The sequence below is a fragment of the Colletotrichum abscissum genome (assembly GCF_030869225.1).
Source record: "Colletotrichum abscissum strain IMI 504890 chromosome Unknown Scaffold_73.1, whole genome shotgun sequence".
Lineage (NCBI taxonomy): Eukaryota > Fungi > Ascomycota > Sordariomycetes > Glomerellales > Glomerellaceae > Colletotrichum > Colletotrichum abscissum.
The window spans coordinates 56,806-79,599 of NW_026850518.1; the positions used below are offsets into that span (position 1 = coordinate 56,806).

At 51.4% G+C, this 22,794-nt stretch overlaps 5 protein-coding genes across 5 annotated transcripts; 2 read left to right on the plus strand and 3 right to left on the minus strand.

Moving 5' to 3' along the window:
- Positions 1–4,727: 4,727 nt before the first annotated feature.
- CABS01_15774 (uncharacterized protein) lies at positions 4,728–6,710 on the plus strand (the record flags this gene model as incomplete). The annotated part of the gene is made up of 1 exon (XM_060549108.1): positions 4,728–6,710. One exon carries the CDS (start codon positions 4,728–4,730, stop codon positions 6,708–6,710), a length of 1,983 nt encoding a protein of 660 aa, XP_060390964.1.
- Positions 6,711–8,152: 1,442 nt separating this feature from the next.
- CABS01_15775 (uncharacterized protein) lies at positions 8,153–9,070 on the minus strand (the record flags this gene model as incomplete). The annotated part of the gene is made up of 1 exon (XM_060549109.1): positions 8,153–9,070. The coding sequence occupies one exon, from the start codon at positions 9,068–9,070 to the stop codon at positions 8,153–8,155; it is 918 nt and encodes a 305-aa protein (XP_060390965.1).
- A 997-nt stretch (positions 9,071–10,067) lies between these two features.
- CABS01_15776 (proline racemase) lies at positions 10,068–11,402 on the minus strand (the record flags this gene model as incomplete). Its single annotated transcript, XM_060549110.1, has 2 exons — positions 10,068–11,187; positions 11,290–11,402. The coding sequence occupies 2 exons, from the start codon at positions 11,400–11,402 to the stop codon at positions 10,068–10,070; spliced, it is 1,233 nt and encodes a 410-aa protein (XP_060390966.1).
- A 2,713-nt stretch (positions 11,403–14,115) lies between these two features.
- Positions 14,116–15,116, plus strand: CABS01_15777 (uncharacterized protein; the record flags this gene model as incomplete). The annotated part of the gene is made up of 3 exons (XM_060549111.1): positions 14,116–14,479; positions 14,739–14,828; positions 14,938–15,116. 3 exons carry the CDS (start codon positions 14,116–14,118, stop codon positions 15,114–15,116), a joined length of 633 nt encoding a protein of 210 aa, XP_060390967.1.
- A 1,306-nt stretch (positions 15,117–16,422) lies between these two features.
- On the minus strand, positions 16,423–19,648 carry CABS01_15778 (uncharacterized protein; the record flags this gene model as incomplete). Its single annotated transcript, XM_060549112.1, has 4 exons — positions 16,423–16,544; positions 16,762–17,107; positions 17,162–19,448; positions 19,548–19,648. 4 exons carry the CDS (start codon positions 19,646–19,648, stop codon positions 16,423–16,425), a joined length of 2,856 nt encoding a protein of 951 aa, XP_060390968.1.
- Between the last annotated feature and the right edge of the window lie 3,146 nt (positions 19,649–22,794).

Sequence of the window (22,794 nt, forward strand, 5' to 3'; positions counted from 1 at the left end):
AAGGCCTAGAAGACCGCTAAGAGTAATATAAAAGTTATTTAAGTATAATATAAGAAGTATATTAACTATTACTAGCGCCCGGATAACCTAAAGCTAAAAAACCGGGTCTTTATTAATATTTCGTACTAAAAGTTTATTAATATAAATAAGTTATAATAATTATAAGCCGGGCTATAGCCTATTATTAATACCGGATAGGGGGGTATATAAATTATAAAATTACTAATAAATAGCTAAGTATACCTAGTCTTTTACCTAAATAAGCTAAAAAAGGCCGCTAACGACTTATTACCTAAGTAGAACTAAGACCTGTTATTACTAATTATTAATAATAATAGTAAACTAGAGTACGAGGTTTTAAAAGTTATTAAATTATATTTATATAAAAAAAAACTATAATACTAAGTAGATTAAAAAGGGTATAATATAGACCTAACTTAGTACGACGTAAAGAGCTTTAAGTATATATTAATAGCGCTCTAGGTATTTTATTACTAATAATTAATTACTAAAGGCCCGCTATAAAACTTAGATATATAAATAGAAACTACTACGGCTAGTAATTTATTATTACTAAGAAATAATAATAATATAATAATAGTAATTACGGCTATAAATTTACTAAAATAAGGGGTAATTTAGAGGTTTATTTTTTAATATTATAAATAATACCCTTTAGTATAAAAGGGAGGATAATATTATAATAATAAGTATTAGGGCCCTATAGGCCCTATAGCTTAGCCTTAGGCTACGAGGCTAAGCTCTTAATAATTACGTAACAAGCTAGATTACTAAGCTTAAAGGGCTAGCTTACTAGTTTTTACCTACTATTTTATTTTTTCTCTCTTTACGTTAAGTCTTTAGTTAATTAGGTTAATATAGTAGCGTTCCGACCTACCTCGAGATCCCTTTTATAATAATTATATAAATTCTAAGTATATTAAGTTTATTATTATTAACGTTATATAAGCTTTTTAAAAAATCTTAATACTTTTAAATATTTATAAGATCTTAATATCCTTTTATTAAAATGTAAACGAGACAGGTTTAATAAAAGGGAGTAATAAGGACTATTTAGTACTAAGTAAGTTTAAAAAAAGATCTATTTATATTTAAATACTAAGGAACCGTATTTAAACCTCTATACTCGAGTATATTTTTATAAATAGCTAATACTTTTTATTATTAATTATTTTTAAAAAGTAAACTATATAATAATAATAGTTCTTTATAAAAATATTAAATTACGCTTCGTAAAGCTTTACGTTTTTTATAAATAAATAGATTTCGAATATAATTAGGCTAAGATAGCTAGTTAAGATATTTATTTTATAAACGGAGGTAGAGACTTAGAGACTCCGATTTAAGCATTTATTTATAATTAATAAGTATAATAATTACGTTTCTAACGATTTTATATAATAATATTACCTTAAGAACGTTTATTTATATTATTTATTATTATATTCTAACTATATTACTTAGCCCCTAAATATTTTAATATTCTCGCCCCTTAAAATATATTATTATAATAAGCTTATAAATTACGGCTTTTAACTTAACTTAATACTAATTAAAAAATAAAATTTCTTTTATTATTATTTCTAAGCCTAAGTATAAGTGCTTATAAAATAGAATATATATACTAATTAAAAAGTAATAGGGCTATACTTTATTAATATATAATAGCCCCTATTTAATAAATTTATTATTATAGCGCAGCTTATAAACGTTTTATAAGCGCTACTATAAGAGCCCTTATTTCTAAAAGTTCTTAAAATACTTTAAGATTATAATATTATTACTCTTAAAAAGTCGGGAGACCTTAGGAAGTACTAGAAGCTCTAAGTACGAAATAAGGGCGAAGTTAATTATAATTCCGTTATTTATAAATTAATATTTAATAAAATAAATAAGTAATTAAATACTTAGAACGTAGCCCTAGCTAATACTTAATTAGTTATTAAGTTACTAAAGGCTTAAATATAATTATATAAGTTAATTATAAAAGTAAAAGTATAATAAGATCTAAATAAGTAATTCGTATAAATTAAAGCTATTATAAGAGTAAAGAGGGAGGCTAAGGCTCGTTTATAGCGCCCGATCGTAGTTCTAATACTTATAATTAATATAAAAAAAGCTTAATTTATTAGTATATATTTAGAATTTTAAATTTAGTAGCGTTATGTTATTAATAATCGAATTTATAGTTATAAGGTCGAAAAGTCGAAGTCTGGAAAATTATCTAAATTAGGTGATCTGTCGTGGGGGGTAATCCGTCGTGTGGGGTGGGGTCTTAGTGCTCACCTAGTTATGCATGATGCCGCTGTGTGTTTGCTGTTGGTGCTCGAGAGTCGTAGTCGATACTTGAGTGCTCGTGGGCCCCCCAAGGGGAGAGCGAGGCTGGCCCAGGTTCCAGGCTAGGATAGCATGCACAATAACGGGTCATGGGCATGGCTGTAATTTTCGGGTCGAGCTCGTCGTACTCGTCGTACTGAGCGGGACGTCTATGGAAACACATGTATCCGCACGGAGTAGAGGCAGACTCTGAGAGTCCGAATTGGTCAAAAGGGACGATGATGTCAGGGACCTCGGTAGACCGGTAGGTACGGATACGGATATCTTGTGGCGTACGTACGGCGTGCGGCGTAGGTGCTGGATTGCGACACTCTGAAATGCACGAATGTCCGTATTGGCAATACTCCGTACCGGTAGAAGAGAGGCTGGAGACGTAAAAGCTGGCGTGCGGACAGTCAGCTGAAGCGTGGCTCGGGGCTCTGTTCCCTGCCCTGCCCTGGAGCGATCGCCTCCCAAGTCAGATCAGGTGGTCTTGGTGCCCACCTTATTGTGTTAAGGGTACGAAAGGAAATGCGGGCAGAGGGGGGGGGGGGGACGAGAGAAATGGGTGCTCTGGAGGTGGTCTCTGGAGACTGGAGATGGACTGAAGACTGGAGATTTCGGGGAGTAGGAAACACAATTGCGTACTGTGGCAAGTGGTAAAACACGCGACCAAAAAGCACCCTTGTGGCCATCCCATCCGAGTATGTTTAGTTGAGCCGCCGATACGGTCAAGGTACAAAGTAAGGTCGGCAATCGAGTAAATACTGGTGAGGTATCGTGGATATTCAGGGAGCGATTGTTCAATGGGCGGAGAGAGCGACGGGATCAGCATGTACCTGCAAGGTGTGGCTGGCTCCGGCTGCAACTGTGTTTGTCTCCGGTTGCTCACCTTTCTCCAGACCTAAGAGGAAGAAGTGGGAGCAATGGAGAGAGAGACACTGGACTCCTGGAGGATGTGCGTGTACACAACGGATACACTGCAACAGCGGGGAGAGCGGGCGGGGGCATTGTGCGACATCGGGCGTGTTTCTGACAAAGTCGAGTCTGGACTCTTTTTGAAATGTTTTAATTATTTACGCAATTGAGAGTATTAGGTAAGAAAGTCTGACTCTTTCCTTCTTGTCTGTTTCTTGCCTTGTTCCTTCCTCCGATTTCGTAATCTTGAGAAAGAGGAAGGCATGTTCCAGCACGTCAAGACTCAAAAAGCAGGTGCGAATTAAGGTAGAGGAAAGAGCGGAAGGTGAGGGAAGGAACGACACCGACATCATTCATTCCACGGCATCAGTGACTGCCCTCGTTCCTGCCCCGCGAGAACACCCACAATACCCTAGGTAGGTACTTCGTACGATGTACATCACTCAGGTACCTGGCACAGTGTCTGGGGCTCAGGGTAAGGTAGGTACGTAGCTGTCATCCCACTCTGTAACCTGTCCCAACCCCACTACACCCTCGCATCCGCCCTGTCCGCGCCGTGGTCGTCAGTCTGCTGGCGGCGCTGGCCCTGCTTTAATCGCCATAAAAAGTACCTGCTTGGTTTCTGGAACGAGGTATCTTGGCCATCTGCTGAATGGAAGTGAGGTACTCAATACGAGCCAATACTTGTCAGACTCAATCTCCGACAGCCAAATATGCCTCCAAGAATACGCAGCTTCACACATGTTCGCATGACTCCAAGGTACTCAGCAAGTATCGGAGACATTCCTATTCTCATTGTACTATAGTCACTCTATCCTGCTTTTGCGGCTTGCCCTCTTCCTCGTTCCCTGTCGTTGTTGCCGCTCCCGACTATCGCTGCCCTCCACTGCGTAGGCAAGGTAGGTACGAAGGTATTGTGCTCGCTGCTTCCAGCCAAATACGCCCTGTGACCGGTCACCGCCGCATGCCCCTTTGCATTCTCTCCGTCTTTTCCCACGATTGACACACAAGGGCTCAACCGAACAAGACGTGCCCGTACCTTGCCTCCTCACCTCCGAGTCTTGTCCTCTGACAAAACTCACGATCTATCCGTCTTACTACCTCCCTCCCTCCCTCCTCTCATACCCTCCTTTCTCTTCTCCTCCTCAACACCTACGCGCCGCACGGGCAGCGACAGCAATATCTCTTCGCGGCATCGCCCAACCACAGACCAGCCTCTCCCACCACATCTACACTCTAGGTACTGCCCTCAACCGACACCGGGGCCACCTCTGCGTCACTCTTTCGTCCCATCACTCTCACTCTGCCCCTCGTCTCACTGAAAGAAGGGTTCTCCAACACAACCTCCCCAACCAACTTTTCCCATCCGGCCTGGTGTTCTCTGCCCTATCCAACTCCTCTCGTTCGGATCGACGCCTCGAAATTCTCCTTTCGCCAATCCTTCCCCAACTCTCCATCTGCCGCCCTCCGCCATGGCTCAATCCACCGAGCCGCGGAGGCGGTTCGTCCCCGTTCCTATCGAGACCACCTTCGAGTCTGTACGTAAGACTACCGAGCAACAACCGCAATCTCAGCAACAGCAACATCAAACAGGCCCGGCACCTGAGTTGACTCCCGAACACACCCCGCGAACGCCCTCTCCCAATCCTTTCGAGCAGCGGATGCAGCAGCCGCCGCCGCAATTGCATTCTCTTCAAACCCAGCCGGCACCGAGACGCCGCTTCGCTCCTCAACTTATCGAGACCTCTAGGCGCGCCCGTAGGGAGGGCGACGCTGGTCCTGCCACTCGCCCGACCGATAAGACCGACATCACACCCTACACGAATCATATCTACCTCCAACGGAACAAGTCGAGACGCAAGTTGAACGATGGCGCTGCTTCGCCCGCTTCCCAGACTCAACAGATTCAGAGGCAACCAAAGGGCGCACGAAGAGAGTCGGAAGATGAGAATGCAGGCACCTACATGTTGGAATGGGCTGCCATGGAGGCTGAACGCCAGATGCAAGAGGCTGCTCTGGCAGCGTTCCCCAACAGTCGCCCGCGTGAGGGAGGCGCCGCCCATTTCTACTTCAGAGAGAGTTCGGGAGACGACAGCACGCCAGAGAGCGTCTCACCACAGCAGACCGGTACTCAGGCCAAGCAAAGGGGCCGCCATGGCCATGCTCCCCGCCGCAAGTCTTCAGAAGTTGGATATTGGCAAAAGGAGATGCAGAAGCATGCCCAGGATCTGGCTGTTGCCAGAGGCGAGCACGCGCCTGTCTTTGACGATGACGACGACGAAAGCACCAAGAACGATTCCGAACTCGACAGGATGGAACTCGACACCCCGCCGGATCCCATGTGGTTGACGAACAAGAGGAACCACACCACCGACACCAGCTCCAAGGGACCATTGGAACCGATTGGCGAGAGTTTCATGCCGCTGATCGCGCCTGACCCAATCGCTACCCAAGATACGCGGCGCCCGGAGCTTCCTCCCCCAGAGCCGGTGAGCAAGCCCATTGGCGAAACTGGCATGCCATACATTCCGCCAGACGCGGCCAGCAAGCCTGCCCAGGTGCCTATCGCTGCACCTGCGCAGGTCGTTCCCGAAACTGGCTTCCGAAAGCCCCAAGGCGGATTTGGCCGCCCGTTCGGCAACTTCGGACTCCCTGCGGAGACGAGCGAGTTTCGCAAGATGCGCAAGGCGGCGTCCCCGCCGATGCTGGGCAAGGACCTGGTTTTCCGAAAATGCCCCTCGCCGAAGCAGACCAAGCTTGAGCCGGACCACCCCTTCACCGAAGGCCCGACCGTCGAGGAGAGAAACAGGGATGCCACGGGCGAAGCCGGCTTGTGGAGGGGCTACTGCTTCCGGGGCAGCGAAAGCGATCAGGCCATTGTACCACCACATCTTCAAGGCCCCAGAATGCTGCATACACCGCTTCCAGCCGCCACCCCTGCGGACCCATTCGCCGCAGCCTTTAGCAAGAGCTCATTGACGGATGAGCCTGGATCGGACTATGCGTCTGCGACTCTGACACCAAACACAGCTGAACACCGCGTTCGATCGGGCGAGGCCAAGGGTCTTCACATGCTCGCTGGCCTTGAGGACCGCCTCAAGCGCGAAAAAGCATTGGAGGAGAAGATTGCATCGGAATTCGACGACATCTTTATCACGCAGGTCTACAACTACTTGTCGCTGGGATACCCCGCCATGGCAAGGGCCTTTGACGAGGAGCTCGCCAAGATTGCTCAAGTCAGTGTCGAAGAGCTTGAAGCTGATGACGCGAAGCAGATGGCAAGTGGTCATTTGATGGAGCCGGCTGAGGCTGAGTTGGCAGAGGAGAAGAGATGCCCGAGATGGAAGGCGCTAAAATCCTACATCTACGAGTGGGCTAGACAACACCCGGATCTGGACAGCCTGGATTCCCTCGCATGGGGTGTACGAGAGAGACGGGGCAGCTGGGCCATTTAGACGGTCGACACAACAGTACGAGAGAGAAAAAAAGCAAATGTGCAGTTTTTGACATTTCGCCATTGGAGACGAGGATTCAACGGGCAACACAGCATGGTCGAACCGAGCAGAAGAGCAGCATACTGGGTGATTTGATAGAGGCAGTGCGATTTCAACGAGGCGTTTCACATTGTCTCCCACCTTTCTCAACAGGGAGAACTTTTTTTTTGGCAGCAACCGGCATGACTTGGTGGTTTGATACAGGACAAAACACGAGGTGTTGAGGGCCTAGAACGATAAGAGGAGCTGCAAGCTCGCATTCTAGATGCTGCCTGTGGGGTCAAAGCAGGTGGAGAGGAACAGCATTCGGACACAAACGGGAATGGGCCGCAGCAACGTTGTGGGTCACGTCGAGAAGAGGATGCAGAGTGCAGATGCTCCCAACGCGGAGAATTTGAGGCATCAGTGAGGATGACAGAATGTACACGAACCCTACCTTCAGGGGTGCTGACACCGCAGAGGGCAATGGGTTTTCAATAGGTACATTGGAATGCGAATTCAACGGCAACGGCCGTTTGATTCGACTCAGCATCTCGTTGCTGCTTCTCACTGCGGTGGTTTCTCACTGCGATGATGTATGCACGTTTATGTGACTGCTTTGTGAACATGATCTGCGCACAACACACATTGATGAGGTTACGAGTACTATTGACGAGTGTGGAAGAGACAAACACATTCATGGGTGTCACAGCACGGTTCAAGACGAGGGCATTTCCAACAAAATAGCCTTCAGCCTAAGCTCGTTAGTCCTGAGCAGCCAAATTCCAACAACATCTTTCTAGCCAAGGAGGTCTATAAAACGTCTCGTGTGTTGCTTGACAACTTACATAGCTCTGAAAAATAATACCATCTGCTGTTGAATTGAGTAGGCCGAGGCCAGGAAAAACTTTCATGAAAGCTCGGCGGCAGGTGTGATATATTATGGGATGTATAAAGCCAAAGTTTGAGAACCTGCCTGAGCCTGGAACCGATGCCGTATACGGCTTTGCTATCGGCATCTGGGGTAGCCGCCGTTCGGTGCGGGGCCGGCGGTCGAAGCCCGTCTTTATTCTTTTACATTCTGGTTGGACTTTGGTGCTTCTTGAACTCCGAGTTAAGACGACACCATGACCGACTTCTGTGATCCCAGCCACAATCAGCACTTTGTGTCCTTTTCTTTGCTCCCTTCTTCCAGTCTCGTTCAACTTGAGTTGCCACTCACATCCCCTTCTGAGACGAATTTACTCCTCTTAAACCTAACTCGTTTCTGGTGCAGAATTCGTATCAGTACGAGCATCGCCGTGGTATCAAAGCCAAATCAAGATCAAATGCTCATAAACTCGCTCGAAGGCAACTCGATTCCACAGATCCTATCATGTCATTAAGCCTTTCTTCCAACCCCCCCAACGACATCCGCAAAACCCTCACACAAAGAACTCGTTGATCGTCTTAACAACCTCCTCGGGCGCCTGCTCCGGGATATAATGCCCACTCTCCACACTCCTCCCCTGAACCTCAACCCCCTCCCCAGCAACCTTCCTCCACTCGCCCACCGCATCAAAACACTTCTCAATCACCCCGTGCTTCCCCCAAAGCACAACAAGCGGCGTCCGCAACACCCTCCCCTCCCTCAGATCCGCCTCCGCCTCTTCGAGATCCAACGTCGCGCTCGCGCGGTAGTCGTTGCACATGGCGCCCACGGCCTCCGGCTGGCCCATGACCTGCGCGTAGAACCCAAAGTCCTCCTCTCTGAAGACTTGCAGGCCCGTGAGCTGGCGTCCGCCCATGAAGAGTTCGAGAAACTTGCGCGGCGCGGCGTTGATGAGGGTTTCGGGTAAAGGCGAGGGTTGGATGAGGAAGAACCAGTGGAAATACGCCTTTGCGAAGTCGAGGTTCGTGGTCTCGTACATCACCAGCGTGGGGCAGATGTCTAGGAAGATTGCTCTGCGGATGCGGGAGGGGAAGTCTACGCACAACTTGTGCGCGACCCTCGCGCCGCGGTCGTGGGCGCAGACGTAGAAGGAGGTGTCCTCGTCGTAGCCTAGGGAGTCCACGACGGCGATGCAGTCCCGCGCCATGGCGGATTTGGCGTAGGAGGGGACGCCATCTGGTTTCGAGCTGTTGCCGTAGCCGCGGATGTCGATTGCGATGACGGTGTAGCGGTCTTTGACGGCGGTTGCGACGCTGTGCCAGATGTGGTGGCTTTGGGGGAAGCCGTGGAGGAGGAGGAGGGGCGGGAGGGAGGAGGTGGTTGCGTCGCCGCTTTTGATGCCGTGGATTACGACGTCGGGGGAGGTTTGGGTTGTTACTGTGAAGGGGGAGAAGCCCTCAAAGGTCGTCATGGTTTCTTGTTTGATGGTGTTTTAGAGTGTAGATGATCTTGGGATAGTTGTTGAGACTGGATATAAGAGCTTATTCGTATTCACTTCTTGGCTTTCTGGGGTTGTGTGAGATGTCTGCGATGCAGTTTCTTGGGGTTTATAATATCAGGATGGAAGTTGACGCCCTTTGCAATTACATGCGGCTAATATTTGACGCGGAGTAAGGTAATGCGATGTGACGCCACGACTTGCCCGCCTACGTTTACTCATCTTACACGGCCAAATGTCGATTTTCCCCGCTCGCGCTAAGATCGCTGACAAGACGATTAGGATGACTGCTTTACGCCGCCACAGCGCTATCAATACGAAGGTTTGAATCATCGGGGTAGTGCGTGTTTTTCCCGTTTAGACATTTTGAGCTCCTAGATATCGGCTAAACTGAACAACCGCGGGTTCTGGGAAGCCGAACGCATAGTTTGGAGAGCCAGAGTTGCACTATTCTCAACTTCCATCTCCTACATTGCAATATGTCTCTTAACCACAACGCACGACAGTCCGCTTCGAAGCGAACCTCTGGGATCTGTCAGGTGGGGGAGAGAGCCTTGACCGTTCCGATGCTTTTGTTCCCAAGAGACCCAACCACACACAAGACCCATCCCTGTCCGACCCTAATCCACGTCGTGATCCACTATCTACGACACACAAACATGAGCGCCTAGGGCTCGCCAGACTGTCATCCCCGCCCAAAGCGGGTTGATTCCACGGCGTTGTGGCAGAGTGGTCTAATGCGCAAGACTAGAAATCTTGTTCCTTCGGGAGCGTCTGTTCGAATCAGGCCAACGTCGAGTTATTCTTTTGCTGGATCCCCAGATTCCAATTTTTGTAAGTTTTGTTGAGATGAGTGACTTGCTCGTGAACTTTCATGACCTTGCTGCTACCCAGGGCGAGCGATGCCCTCAGATATAACTCGAAGAAGCAACGGAATGAATGATTACATGGTTGGTTGAGATCACGACCCTCACCCTTGAAATCCCCGAAAAGAAAACCCCCTCCCAATCTCGTCACCCTCCTCCATCACAAACGTACTCGAGCCCGTATAATAAGCCTGTCCACTCACCTCAACCCTCCAAGCCCTCCTCCCACCAACCTCAACCTCCTCCACGGGCGTCCCTACAAACGCCCCGCGATCCCCGCCAACACCCCTCGATACAAGACTGTGATATGTCCACGACTGGCCCAGTTTCCTCTCGCCCCGCGCAGCAGCTAACGCAACACGCGCCTGCACGACTGAACCCGTTGGACTCCGATCAATTTGCTGGTCGCCGAAGAAATACAGTCCCGTCTCCGCACCCGCGCAGCCTTGTGCTGTAGGGAGGACGTCGTTACTACCTGTGTCGGTGACCATGATGCCGTAGAGATACTGCGAACCCGGAACCGTCTCGTCGTCTGCGGGATCTTCAAGGCGGGCGCGGAGGTCTGCTGAGGCGTTGAAGGCTTGCTTGAGCTTCTTGGTTGCGTTACTGAGGCCGCTGACGTCCGGCTTCGAAAGAGACGACGGAAAGCCCAGAGCCGCAGTGGAGACGACGGCATAGAATGCACCTCCAAACGCAACGTCTATCGTCACGGCTGCGGCGTCACCTAGCTCCGGCCACCCTAGATCCCGCGGGATCGAGACAGAGAGATCGACAGCCGTAGCGAAAGTCGGCACAGAAAGAAACGTAATTCGCCTTCCCGTATCCGTCTTCCAGCCTGAGATGTCCCCGGTGCTGCCATCCACATCCACCCTCACAACAGGAACCGTGAGTCTCACCACCCCAACGGGCGCATGCAACCTGACCTCCACCGTCTGCCGCTCCTCATCAACAACCAGCTCCCGCCGCCGCGGGAAGACCGTCTCGTCCGCGCAGTCGACGAGGAACCTGCCGAGCGCGAGGGTGGCGTGCCCGCACATCGCGCCGTACCCCTCGTGCGTGAGGAATAAGGCGCCCATGTGCGCTTCGCCTGCGTCGACGAGTTCTGTGTGGGGCCGGAGGACGGCGCCGTACATGTCCGCGTGGCCGCGCGGTTCATAGATTATGCTGCGGCGGATGTGGTCGTGGTCGGTTTGGGCGAGGGAACGCTGTTCGAGGAGGGTGCCGCTGGAGGAGTGGAATTGGTCACCGGTTAGGGGATGGGGTCTCTCATTGAGGGTGAAGGTGGTTTACTCGTGATGTGAGAGATGCTGGTGGAGGTAGACTTACGGTATGTCTGGGTAGCCGGCGTATACGATGCGCGCCGGCTCTCCGGCCGTGTGCATCTCCACGGTCCGGATCTCGGTGCCCGCGAAGGGCGGTAGGAAGGATGGCAGGCTCATGATGGGTGAGTCAACCGAAGATTCGTAAGTTTGGTGCTCTCTATAAGCCTTAAATTCCACTTGCTGTCAAGGCTTTTGGGAAACCTGCACGGGGGATGATGTAGTTGCAAGAAAGGGCGCAGCGTCAGCCGCTGACATCCGCTTCGCAATCCTCCGAGTCGGGCCCCACCTTTTCCGGCCGCGGGTTGCCGATGTCGGGGGTGTGTCCACCGTGACGGCGGCGCCGGAGCGAGTGCATGTCGGCATTCCGTGAATCAAGGGATGTCTCTCAGTGCACATATCGAATACCAGAAGTCCTGGTGAATAGATCCTGATGAACAGAACCTGATGAACAGACAGGCTACTCAAGACTCGAGATGATCAAAACCCACAATACTTCCTAGCAACCACGGGCAGGATCAAGCTCAGATTAGCAACAGGCAGCTCGCTCACAATTTGGTCAAACATGAATCACTCAGGCAGGACGATGTAAACATGGCTTAAGCAATCGTATCGATTCCCTTGAGAGACCCTCACTTCTTGCAGTCAAGCAGCACGCCTTTTCAGGCGCCAGACTACCCAACAACCACCACGTTTCGCTGCCGCCATCTTTGCAACTAGCTAAGTCCTGAGCTACCCTCAATGGAGTGAAGAGTCATGTTTTGAGATTGCATCTTCTGCAACGGGGTTCAAGTGTTGAGATGAAAACTCGGTTTCGACTTCTCCGACACGTGCCTTGACCTGCCGTTTGTCTCATATAGGTATTGATCGCTGGTGGCCTTTCGTGGGAGGGGTTCTGTTATAGTTCACCATCACGAACACCTACTGCGTTTTGGGATGTCGGGGTTCATCACAAATATACTCACACTTAACAGCTCTTTGCCTCTACCAGGTTATACGGCGGCCATCTAAGTAATTGGTATCTGCGGCTGAGAACCAACTTATGATGGTAGCGTATGGTGTTGGCAGCAGGTAAAATAAACCCATTCTCGACAGCTTGAAGCCCCTAATAGTATTTCCTTTTGGTTCTGTAGTCGTATGCGAATTGAGAGGAGAGATCTGCTGCATAGTCAACATGGTATGAAGAGGCTCGCTCAAACCAAAGTCTCGTGGGAAATGAGCCCACAGGCTTGTAAGCAGAAGAAATCCGTGATCTCCCCTCCGCAACCAAGTAGTGACCGCCTTAGGGACCGGGAAGACCCTGACTCAAATAGACCGCCGTGCGAGCCATACGGCTGCGAACTGGTCCGACGTTCACAATTACCAAACTCTGGTTCCGAGCTTCCGCACTCAACTTCGGACGACCCCCTTCAAAGGCTGGAAGTGGTTTGTTCACGGGGGCCTTGAGACTCGCCGAATCGGCAGCGGTAGCGATAGCGACCACTCTCAGTGACTTACTCACCTTAACTGCGACTGGAAGCCGTAGACCCCTTACTCGCCTCGGATTCTCCCAATCCTGCTCTTGAACAAACGCTGTTTATCCGATGTTTCTGAGGGGATGTAAGTGGCGATTTGACAACGGATCGAGGCTTCCGGTTCTAGAAGCTGGTGTGGAAGAGATTGAGAAAGACGAGAGGGTTAATGAGGGGGCGAGTAGTCACCTGCAAGTGATTTACGCACTTTGACTAGGGCGATGAATGCTGTCACCCTCAAAAGTATCTCATTTCGAGAATGAAGATATACTAGTGCAACCATTGTGAATTGGCGAGAAGTGACAGCCTCTCGCCACCCGACATGGGTAGCCTATGGAATCGGAATCAAGAGTCCAGTCTATTCCTGTTCATAGGATTGTATCCTGCCCCGAAGAAGGCTGCACCCTTGAAGCCAATCGCAGCCCTACCATCTTACGCTTACACCAACCATCGTCCTCACCTAACTACCCAGATCTCACGCACATCACAAGTCTATTCATGGCCACAATCCTCCTTCCCCTCATCTCACACCTCCCTCAGATCAAGTGAAGAGTCCCGTAAGACTAGCCGCAATGATCCTAGTACGAACGGGATCGCGTTCCGCCGTATTAGGTTCACGGCTACATTTCTGACAAGACTCACGGGCTCCTGCAAGATCGTCTGCGGGTGAAGCCTGGAGCTGAACACACATACCTTCCCTCTGATGCATCGCCGGCCCGTCGGTAAGCCCTGTATCCCAGTCTTGCCCATCATGATCTCACTCTACCGTACCTGCTCACCCAAACACCCGAGAATCTCGTACTCTAAACCCATACCATCGAAGTACTGACAAACCAGACACGATTCATCCACCATTCTGAACTTCTGGTCCAGGCCTGCACGCGTGGCCTCTCCCCATTCGAACTTGCATGATCAGCACGACAGATCCGGTTCACGAATCTCGAGTCCAAACTGGGAGTGGGGTGGGTGTATGCACCACCGCACGACCTCATGTGCAGAAACCATTCCACATAACGATCCGAAAATCTCACACCAAGGCTACTAAAATGTAAAAAGGTCATCTCCCTCTCCTCCTGCCCGTCTCGGGCGTCGGGAAACGTTGCTAGAATGTGACCCTCCTTTCTTCTACGTTGTTGTTCTTTCTCTCCTGTACTTTTTCCCGCTGCAACTCTAATACCTGTTACCAGCCCGCTTCCCGAACCCCTTAGCTCAGACCTATTACCCTCAGACCGCAAAGTTTCATCAACAGAGCTGCAGAGAAGAGAGAGAGAGAGAAAACACTCCATGAAGCTGCAGCAGCGCTTCCACCGCGCGCTCTCGAGATGCACATCTCACCCCCAGTGAACGGGCCCGCTCTCTCGACACTATCCCTCCTCCGCCTCCTCTTACTCCTCCTGCTCAGCAACGTCGTCCTCGGCAGCACAACAACCACTCCGACCCCGACCACAACCAGCACACAAAATCAAAGAAATGAACCAGCGGCACCCCCGAACCGCGCCTACAAGGCCCCGCACCTAACCATCACTCCGGCCCCGGACCCGGTCTTCGCATCGCACCGTCTTCTCCGCGCCCGCCAAGGCGACCCCCGGTCCTCGGACGGCCGCACGAATTTCATCGCGTGGTACTCCCAGTCCGGCGCCTGGGTCTCGGCGACATGTCCGGCAGACAATTACTTTGCTGCGGATAGTAAGTTTGGGGTCTGCTGTCCGCGGAATAATCCCTTCTGTGAGATGGCGACATCGTGTGGCGGGCCGTTTGGGAATTATGCTGTTGGGCCGACTGGACAGGCCGACTGGTAAGGACTGACCACTTTCATTTCTTTCCTTTTCATGCCCGGCCGAAACTTGGGGATCATGGAAAATTGCGCAAAAAGGACGCGTACTAATCGGAGAGGGCAGTGGACCGAGCAACACGTGCGATACAATCACCATGCTACAAACGCAAGGCAGCACCGACGCGAGGAGAATTATCTTCTGTATCGCCATGTCGGAGCTCTACGTTCTCCCCATGACTTGGTACCGCGTCACACATCCACGTAAGTACCCCGGTCCTTTTTCCCTTAACCCCGTTACGTACGAGACTCTATCCTGGACTATTTCTACCTACGTGTGATTCTAACAACACGGGTTTCCGCGTTCTTCCAGTCCCAGAAGCCTCCGTCGCAACAGTGACGGTGACCCAAAGCACAACGGTGACGGCGACTCCCCGGGCCGGAGGGAGCCGCATGAGTGGGCAAGCCAACAACCCCTCCCGTTCGCCGCCTGCCATGATAGCTCTAGTGGTGGCTGCGATGATCTCGTGCTTAGCTCTTGCTGTACCATGAGGAAGCCTTCAGGAGTAAACGTAGAGACACAGATGGGCCACCGCGTCTTGGATTTAGTTTACCACACCCATGGCTAGGCAAGCCTGCAACTACCCCATATTGAAGATAGTTATGTTGAGCCAAGTTACTAGGGCTGGCGGCACTGTAATCTCACGCATGAGGCAATACAGTTGCAGAGCCCGTTCTCCGCTAAAGAAAGCGGCCATGTTGCAAAGAAAGCAATTAGGCCAGAACGGAAGAAAAGTTAGGGATCATGAGGCAGGGTATTGGACAGTGTAGAAGAAACCACGACGATATCAATGAACTGGCGGGGTTAAACATAAGGAAACATAAGGTAAACTTACCTTATCTTGATAGGGGCATCACCAGACAGGGACGGGAAAGAGACAATATGCTCGGCTAAACTCCCACACGTACTCAGTACATGACCAGCAGCTTCCAACTGTACATCTTTTTCTAGCGAGCACAAAACGCATAGACCATCTTTTCTTATAATCGGTATCAATGGAAATCTTTTGCCATTAATACAATCACTAAAGGGAACATTGTTTTCCACGAAGAGTCCAGGTCTTCATAGGCCCGAGGGTACCTTTCTCGTCGGCCGCATGTGGACTCCCTGCCCGGCACCCACCGCCGGGCCCACGCCGGGACTAATCGGCCCAGCCCGCCCTACCAATCTTTACATCCTCAACCTCCATGAGTTCGTATCCCATCGTCACCGCAACGCTTCCTAAAACATTCCAATCCCAAGCAGCCCAAATCCCACGTTCATCGGAGCCCTCTGAATACAGATCACCCCATTTAGCTGCATACATTTATTTCCAGCCATTTTCCCATGCCGTAATCGATCCGTGCCTTAGTAGATACTCTGCGCATCGGTCAATCCGATTTCCCTCCCCAGCGCCGTTTGTTGGCGCTGATTCATCCATACAAGCAGGCCATTGACCTTGAGACCCTTGGCCGAGCCTCGACTCTGACGATGTACTCGATACAGTCTCGATTGCGGCGAAGAAGACATGGAAGATGAGGGCTAAGGGCAAGTACTGAGCGGCCATCCATGATGCATGATGCCGCCGCCACAGAGGTCAAGCTCACTTGAAGCAGTCTCCGCGATGTAGACTTACAATACACGGCCACATGACGTTCTCTTTCTCATTCATCAATAGCACGGGTTGAAAAGTTTTATACATCATATTCTACAGCTCAAATGTTGGCTAGCCTCTTTTGACGTCCGCTACCTTAGCTGGCAATAAAAGATGCTATGTATTGGGCATACAGTCACAACGCCCGCAAATCAACGCTCTTCTCAATCCGGCTGTAGGGCAGATATATCGCCTGCGCGCTCAATGCGCAGGAGTCCTCCGCGACGTCCACGGTCATCGCTATCCCCGCGGTCCGCCCCTGACCCAGAGCCGTGAGGCAACGGGCCTGGGAAGCGCCCGCTTCAGATGCTGCTGAGCGTCACGCGAGGGAAGCCCTCTCTAGCGTGTCGGAATGAGCCAAGTAGTACAGCGCCAAACTCCCCTATCGTAGGGTACCAGGCGCATTCAGTCGTCCTCCCCACGCCACATAGCGACTTTTGGACCCAAAAAGCTGCTGCTACTCATTATGCCCCTCTACTCTTCTTCCGAATCCGAAGACTCACTGTCATTGTCGTGAACAGGAGCTTCGTGCGCACGACCGGAGCTACCGGGTCGCTCTTGATCACCCGGTTCCTTGCCGTCGTACATATTGCGAAGCCGCTCGAGCTCGGCAATGCGAGCCTCTTGCTCTTGAGCATTCATGGGCTTGTTCTTCTTCGACTTGGACGGCTTGTTGGCCGACGACTTTGCCGCTGCGTTGTTCACTGGTGATGCTTCACGTGCTGGTCCATTCGAACCCAAGCCCTGCCCAAAGCTCGGCAAAGTCTTTTTGCACAGATCCCACAACTTGTGAAGCGCCTCGTTGGTGAGTTGGTCGATCTCCAGTTCGAGTTCGCCACTGCTATTTTCCTACAAAGATGGTTAGCATATATCTAATGAAGGTAATAAATTGGTTTGTCTTACCGATTGGCCAGTATCTTTCTTGATGATGTCGATGGCACGTTCTATATGAGGACTCTCAAGTTCGTTAATAGCGTTCGCGATAGCATCCTTCTCAGCTTGGTTCATGTTTCGTTGCTTGGGTTTCTTGGCCACGCCGCCACCGCTCTTCTTCGAGACGGGAGCCGCGGCTGCCTTTTTCGCGGGGACATTAGCCGCCTTCGACTTAGCAGGCTTTGGCGGCTTGGCCTTGGCGGCGCTCTTGGCAGGCTTTGTGGTGGTGAGCTTGGCCTTCTCGTCTATGAGACGCTGCCGGATAGTGGTGAGCAAAGACTGCTGAAGGTCGATAACAGCGTCACTAGCGATGTCCGCCGTCTTGTAGAGCTCGGTCAACTGCTTCGTCTCCTGCTCGAGACGCTTCTCCAGGAATGCAATCGTGGCAGCCACCGAGGGATCAACTGCAGGGGCTGGCGCCTCTTCCTCTTCCTCGGCTTCGTCTTCACTATCACGACTTGAGCCGTCATCCACTGGCTTCGCGGGGGTGTGCTTGTTTATCCACTGCTCCTTCTTTGACCACAGACCCCTGAAGATTTGCTCGAGCTGTTGGCCTTGCTCGTAGACGGGCTGACCAGGTTGATTGAACTTGTAACAGTTCTTAAAGACCTGCTTGACATCTGTTTGGAACTCCTTGATACCAGGATAGTCATAGCTCTTGAGCTTGGCCATAATCGTACCAAAGTCCATCGGCCGCTTGATGATGGTAAAATAGGTGGGGATGGCTAGAGCCACGGGATCGACCGGGGACAGGAATGCGAGGTTGCAGGAGGCGTTCTTGGGATCCATCAGTTCACTGACAACCTCGTAGCAGAATTGAAGCTCGATGGGCAACTTCTTCCGGTTGAAGGTCTTGGAGGAGTAGTCGGGGTCGCGGTTCTTGGTGGGCTGGATGGCGCGCTTGGGGCGGTCCAAGTCATTCTGGGTCGAGGCACGGCGAACTTGCGGCACACCACCAGGAGGAACGGCATAGGCTTCGGCCTCCGCCTTTGCCGGCGGGCTCGCGGCAGCAATGCTAGGCTGTCTACGAACAGGAGGCGGAGGGGCTGATGTCCGTGACTCTGAGTATCGGGAGGGCTTCGGCACTGGCTTCGACTTTGCGGGCTCGTCGGAAGGAATCTCGCAAACGCGGGTCCAGGCTAACTTAACCACACTAAGCGCCGCGAATGTGATTTCATTGTTGATACCGTTGAAAGTGACGGAGTTCTTGTAGATCAATCCAAGATCATCCTTGAACTGACGCAGGCTGCTGTACTTGTTGTCGCGCAGGCCTCGCTCAAGCTCGCCGATATCCATGGGTCTGTTAACCCGCATGAGATAGCTCTCAGCAAGGCTAGGCCACATCCTGACAACCGCGTCCTTGAAGTGAGCGCCGTGTTTGGTTTTCTTTACACCCGCCAACACCTTGCGGAATTCTCTCGTTTGGTGAGATGTAAGGGGTTTGGGGTCGCGTGCGGCATCGATCCATGAAGGGAGGTCTTCGAGAGCCGCTTCGCCTTTGGCCAAATCGTCCTGCGCGCCTTGGGGCTTAACCTCGACGGTGGACTCGATGGCTCCATCATTCGAATCGGTCTTCGCGCGCTTGGGAGCGGGCTCAGCATCCGCGTCATCTTCTCTCTCGCGAGAAACCTTGCTAACGGTTGATGGCGCCTCCGCCATGGGCACGTCTTCGTCTGCGGGCTTCGAGGGCTTGTCCTTTTCCTTGTCATTGTCAATGGCCAATTGAGACAAGCTTGCTGGTTGGAGATCTACCTCTTGATCAGCGGCAGTCGTAGGAGCCGCCGGCGACTCGTCCTTTGCTCCGTTGACCTTGTCGTCGCTCTCCTTCATTTCGACGTCCTTGTCTTTGGTTTCTGTCGCAGCCTTCGCAGGCTCAGAAGCCTCCGCCTTTTTCTCAGTTGCCTTCTCCTCTGGCTTTTCGTCGGTCTTCTTCTCCGCCTTTTCGACCTCTGGCGCATCGGCCATATCGACGTCGTTGGGAAGCTCAGCAGGAGGGGGGCTCAAAGACTTGCTAGGTTCCTTGCTTTCCTTTGACTGCTCAGGCTCCGCGGACTTGGACTTGGCAGAAGATTCATCGGCCGGTGCAGGTGACTTTTTGGCTGGTTCCTCTTTCTCCGTTTCCTTCTCGTTGGCGGCAGTTACTTTCGCATCGGACGACGACTTCACTTCCTCATCGTGCTTCCTGTCGCCATTGGTTTTGGGTGACTTTGCGGACTCGTCTGCCTTCTCGGAGCTCTTCTCAGCAGGGGAGGTGTGACTGTGGAAGGAGAAGCAATCATCAGCAATTGTGCTCTGAGAGAAGCCGTGCGAACGGGCAAATGAAGTCCATCGCACAACAAATGCAACTACTACTCACCCATTGGTTTCGGGCTTGCTATCGTCCTTTGCTGGTGTGGATTCGGTCGGCTTCTGATCCGGGACGGCGCGTTCTGATTGAGGCGACGCCATGACTGCCATATGGTGTTTGAGGTAAGGGCAGATTTACTGTGCGCGACGCAACATGAAGGTAGCGACGCGCGCAGATGTCTTTCAGGTTGCGGCGATGGCGGGATGCACAACAAGGATTCGGTTGGCTAACGTCGGGGATAGCGCCTTGGTGTTGCTGACTCGAGCGGCGGTGTATGCGCAAACCAAATCCTATGACTTTGAAGTCGTCGCGCGTGAAGCAGTAGCAATCGCGTCGATGATTCGAGATACGAGAGGATGTGGCGAGGCAGGGACAGCTGGGAGCAAAGAGCCGGCGCGGTTTTGGTTGTAATTAGAGAAGGTGCGTCGCGATGCTTTTGGATGCACGCGCGAGGCAAGCAGGGTCGACAGAGGCGATTGTGGGAGATGGAGGTACCGAAAATATCGCGGAGGATCCGAGGAAAGATTCGAGAATGCGCCGACGATGAGTGACGATGCGCAATTGATTATATGGTGGTGTCGCAAGTCGAGGTGATCGTCGGTTGCGGCGACGATGAGATGGGCGAAATGGTTAATCCGGCCGTGTCGCGTCGCGAATGGCAGGTGCGAGGTACTTTTTTTGCGATACGGGAAGGTGGAGGACCTGGGCGGAGGAAATCGCGTGCACGTCAGTGGTTTTTGGCCGAGATGGCGGCGCGTCCTATTTATGAGAAAGAACGAGCTTGGGAAGGGTGGCCCCCGGACAGCCGGTTATCTGGCCTTATCGGAGGAAGGCGCGCACTCGCGACTGGGCGACGGGTCCTGCTTCAGAAGGGGGTGCAGCCTGAAAACAGCGGCAGAAACAAAAAAATAAGTAGTGGCGTAGCGTTGGGCAGGAAGCCACGGGCCAGCAACGACGAGACGACGAGAAAGAGGCGGGAAGGAAAGACCGGGGGGGTAGAGGTCAGAGAGGGAAAGAGTGAGTGAGTGAGAGACTCAGAGGGAGAAGGTGGTCAGTGTGTCTGAGTGATCGACGACTGGGGGCGTGGGTGATTGAAGCCAGAAGGGTCAGGCAGGAAAGAGGTCCGAGTGGGAGGAAGCACGGAAGACGGGGAAGACTTGAGAAAAAAAGAGGGAAGAGATCGTGAATTTGCGAGGAAATGGTTGGAAGAGCAAGTTGAAGGAGGACGAGGGTGGACCGGGGGGGAGGGGGGCCGCAAGGTGACATAAAATGCATATTTATGCAAGTTGTGAAGACACTAGCCAATGAGGTGCTTGTTCAGCTCCCGGATCTGGCCTAAACGCGCGAGGCTGGGAAATGTGACTGGGGGCTTGGGATGCCATGTGGACCGTGTCTGCGTGGGACGTGGGAAATATTGAATGTGAAATGCAAGACGGGAAGGCGTCTCTTTCTTGTTGTGTTGACCGATAATTGAGGATACGGCGATCGAGGACGGGGATAAATATGAGATTCGGTACGAAGTACGTATGCGTTGCGAACTCACCTAAAGAAAGTTCGAGGCGCGTTTGTGATGCTTTGTTCTTGCCTTGTATCGATTTGTTTCCTAAGGTAGTGTCTAGACACCCATCAGTGGTTAGTATTGGCATCGTAGTACGGATACAAGTACAAGTAATGCAAGCTGAGGTGTGGCTGAGCCTGTCGATCATGTAGGAGATGCGTGAGGCTGGTGGACTTTTGATGAGTGAACCAGGCCAAGGGGCGCGACACAGGCAACGCAACAAATGCCAGCCATCGCGACACCTTGGATTCCAAGCAGGAGGGGCCAGGCGGAGCGCGCGACATCAATTCGTAGGCTGTGCAAGAGCAAACATGGTTTCTCATTTCTGAAAGTACAATAATGGTCCATAGGTAATGGTAGATAGAGTGGTGGCAGATGAAGCCAACGCGGTCCGTCCGTTGCATCGGCAGGAAGAAAACGACAGTAGAGGGGATGCAAACACCGGAGGAATAGCTCAACACGTCGTGTACGCGATGCAATCAACTGGTGATACAGAATAGTGCGAGTACAGTCGTGAGGTGAGGGCGTGTTTGGTGGTAGTTGGGAAGCGCAGAAAAAGAATTGACTTTGTTGGATGCGACGGGAAACAAAATCGGTACGTACCGGAATGATCCCCAATCGAATAAGAGAAAGCTCTGAGCCAACACTGTTCGCTCCGAGGTATCTGTGTCTCTCCGAGGTCTCGTGACAGATCAGATGACCAATGTCAGGCTTCTTTGAACTTTTTCCAGGACTTTTCTGCATCAGAAGCGCGAAATTCAGAATTCGGGGCCACTTCTTATTTGTAGGAACCCGCCAAGTCGCGCTGACCCCAGTCAGAGCTCGACAGATTACCCTTGCCAGGGCATACGACAGGGATAGCTGCAGTCTGATGAACCAATCATGCTCTGACAGTGGATCGCGATGAGACAAATATGGCATAGCACAGAGAGACGGGACCAAGCCTTCCTGAGAACCGTGTCAGCCAATCAATAGCCAGCGCTCATTGTGGCGCAAAAGCTCTCGCTCGAGGGTAGCTGGACAGCAGCGTCCATGCCCCCAATCACCTTCTTGTTTACTAGTGAGCTTCTCAAGTTCTGATGGTCCGGCCAGACTCTGTTGCTCTCTCTGTTGCTCTAGCTTGAGGCTTTGCACACCTTTGCGAATAGCTTCCTTCAGATTCTGGCTTGCGCACTGTCGCGTCGCCGCTTGCTTGACTCGACGTGGAACTTGCGTCGGTTCTACTACGCGGTCATGTTTAGACAAACAGCGTGCGGCCCAGATGCAGACAAATGATTGAGCCGAGAGGCTATAAACAGACTGCCCTTCACAGTCAACAGTCGTCCATCGCGTCGATTGGCGTTAGTGATTTATGCAGATGCATCTCTTGACCTCAAACTCAACAACGATGAATGGGACAGAGCCTCCACTTACATAAGCGGCTGAGATGGAGGCACGTTACGTCGGCAAAAGGTCTTTCCGAAGCCGAGAATATCGCGACCGGACCCGACACTGATGAGAACAGCCCCACCTCGACTCATTATGTCAGCGAGACCCCCCGCGGGCGGTCATGTACATCCAACCAGAAAAAAAATTGGTTGGCGGCAGAAAAAAAAAGTTCAAGCAGGTCTGTCGCTGCTGGAGGAGAGGAACTCGATCACGACTTTTCCCACCTTTGTTTCCACCACCCGATTCCCTCGAGATACCCCCCCAAAAATC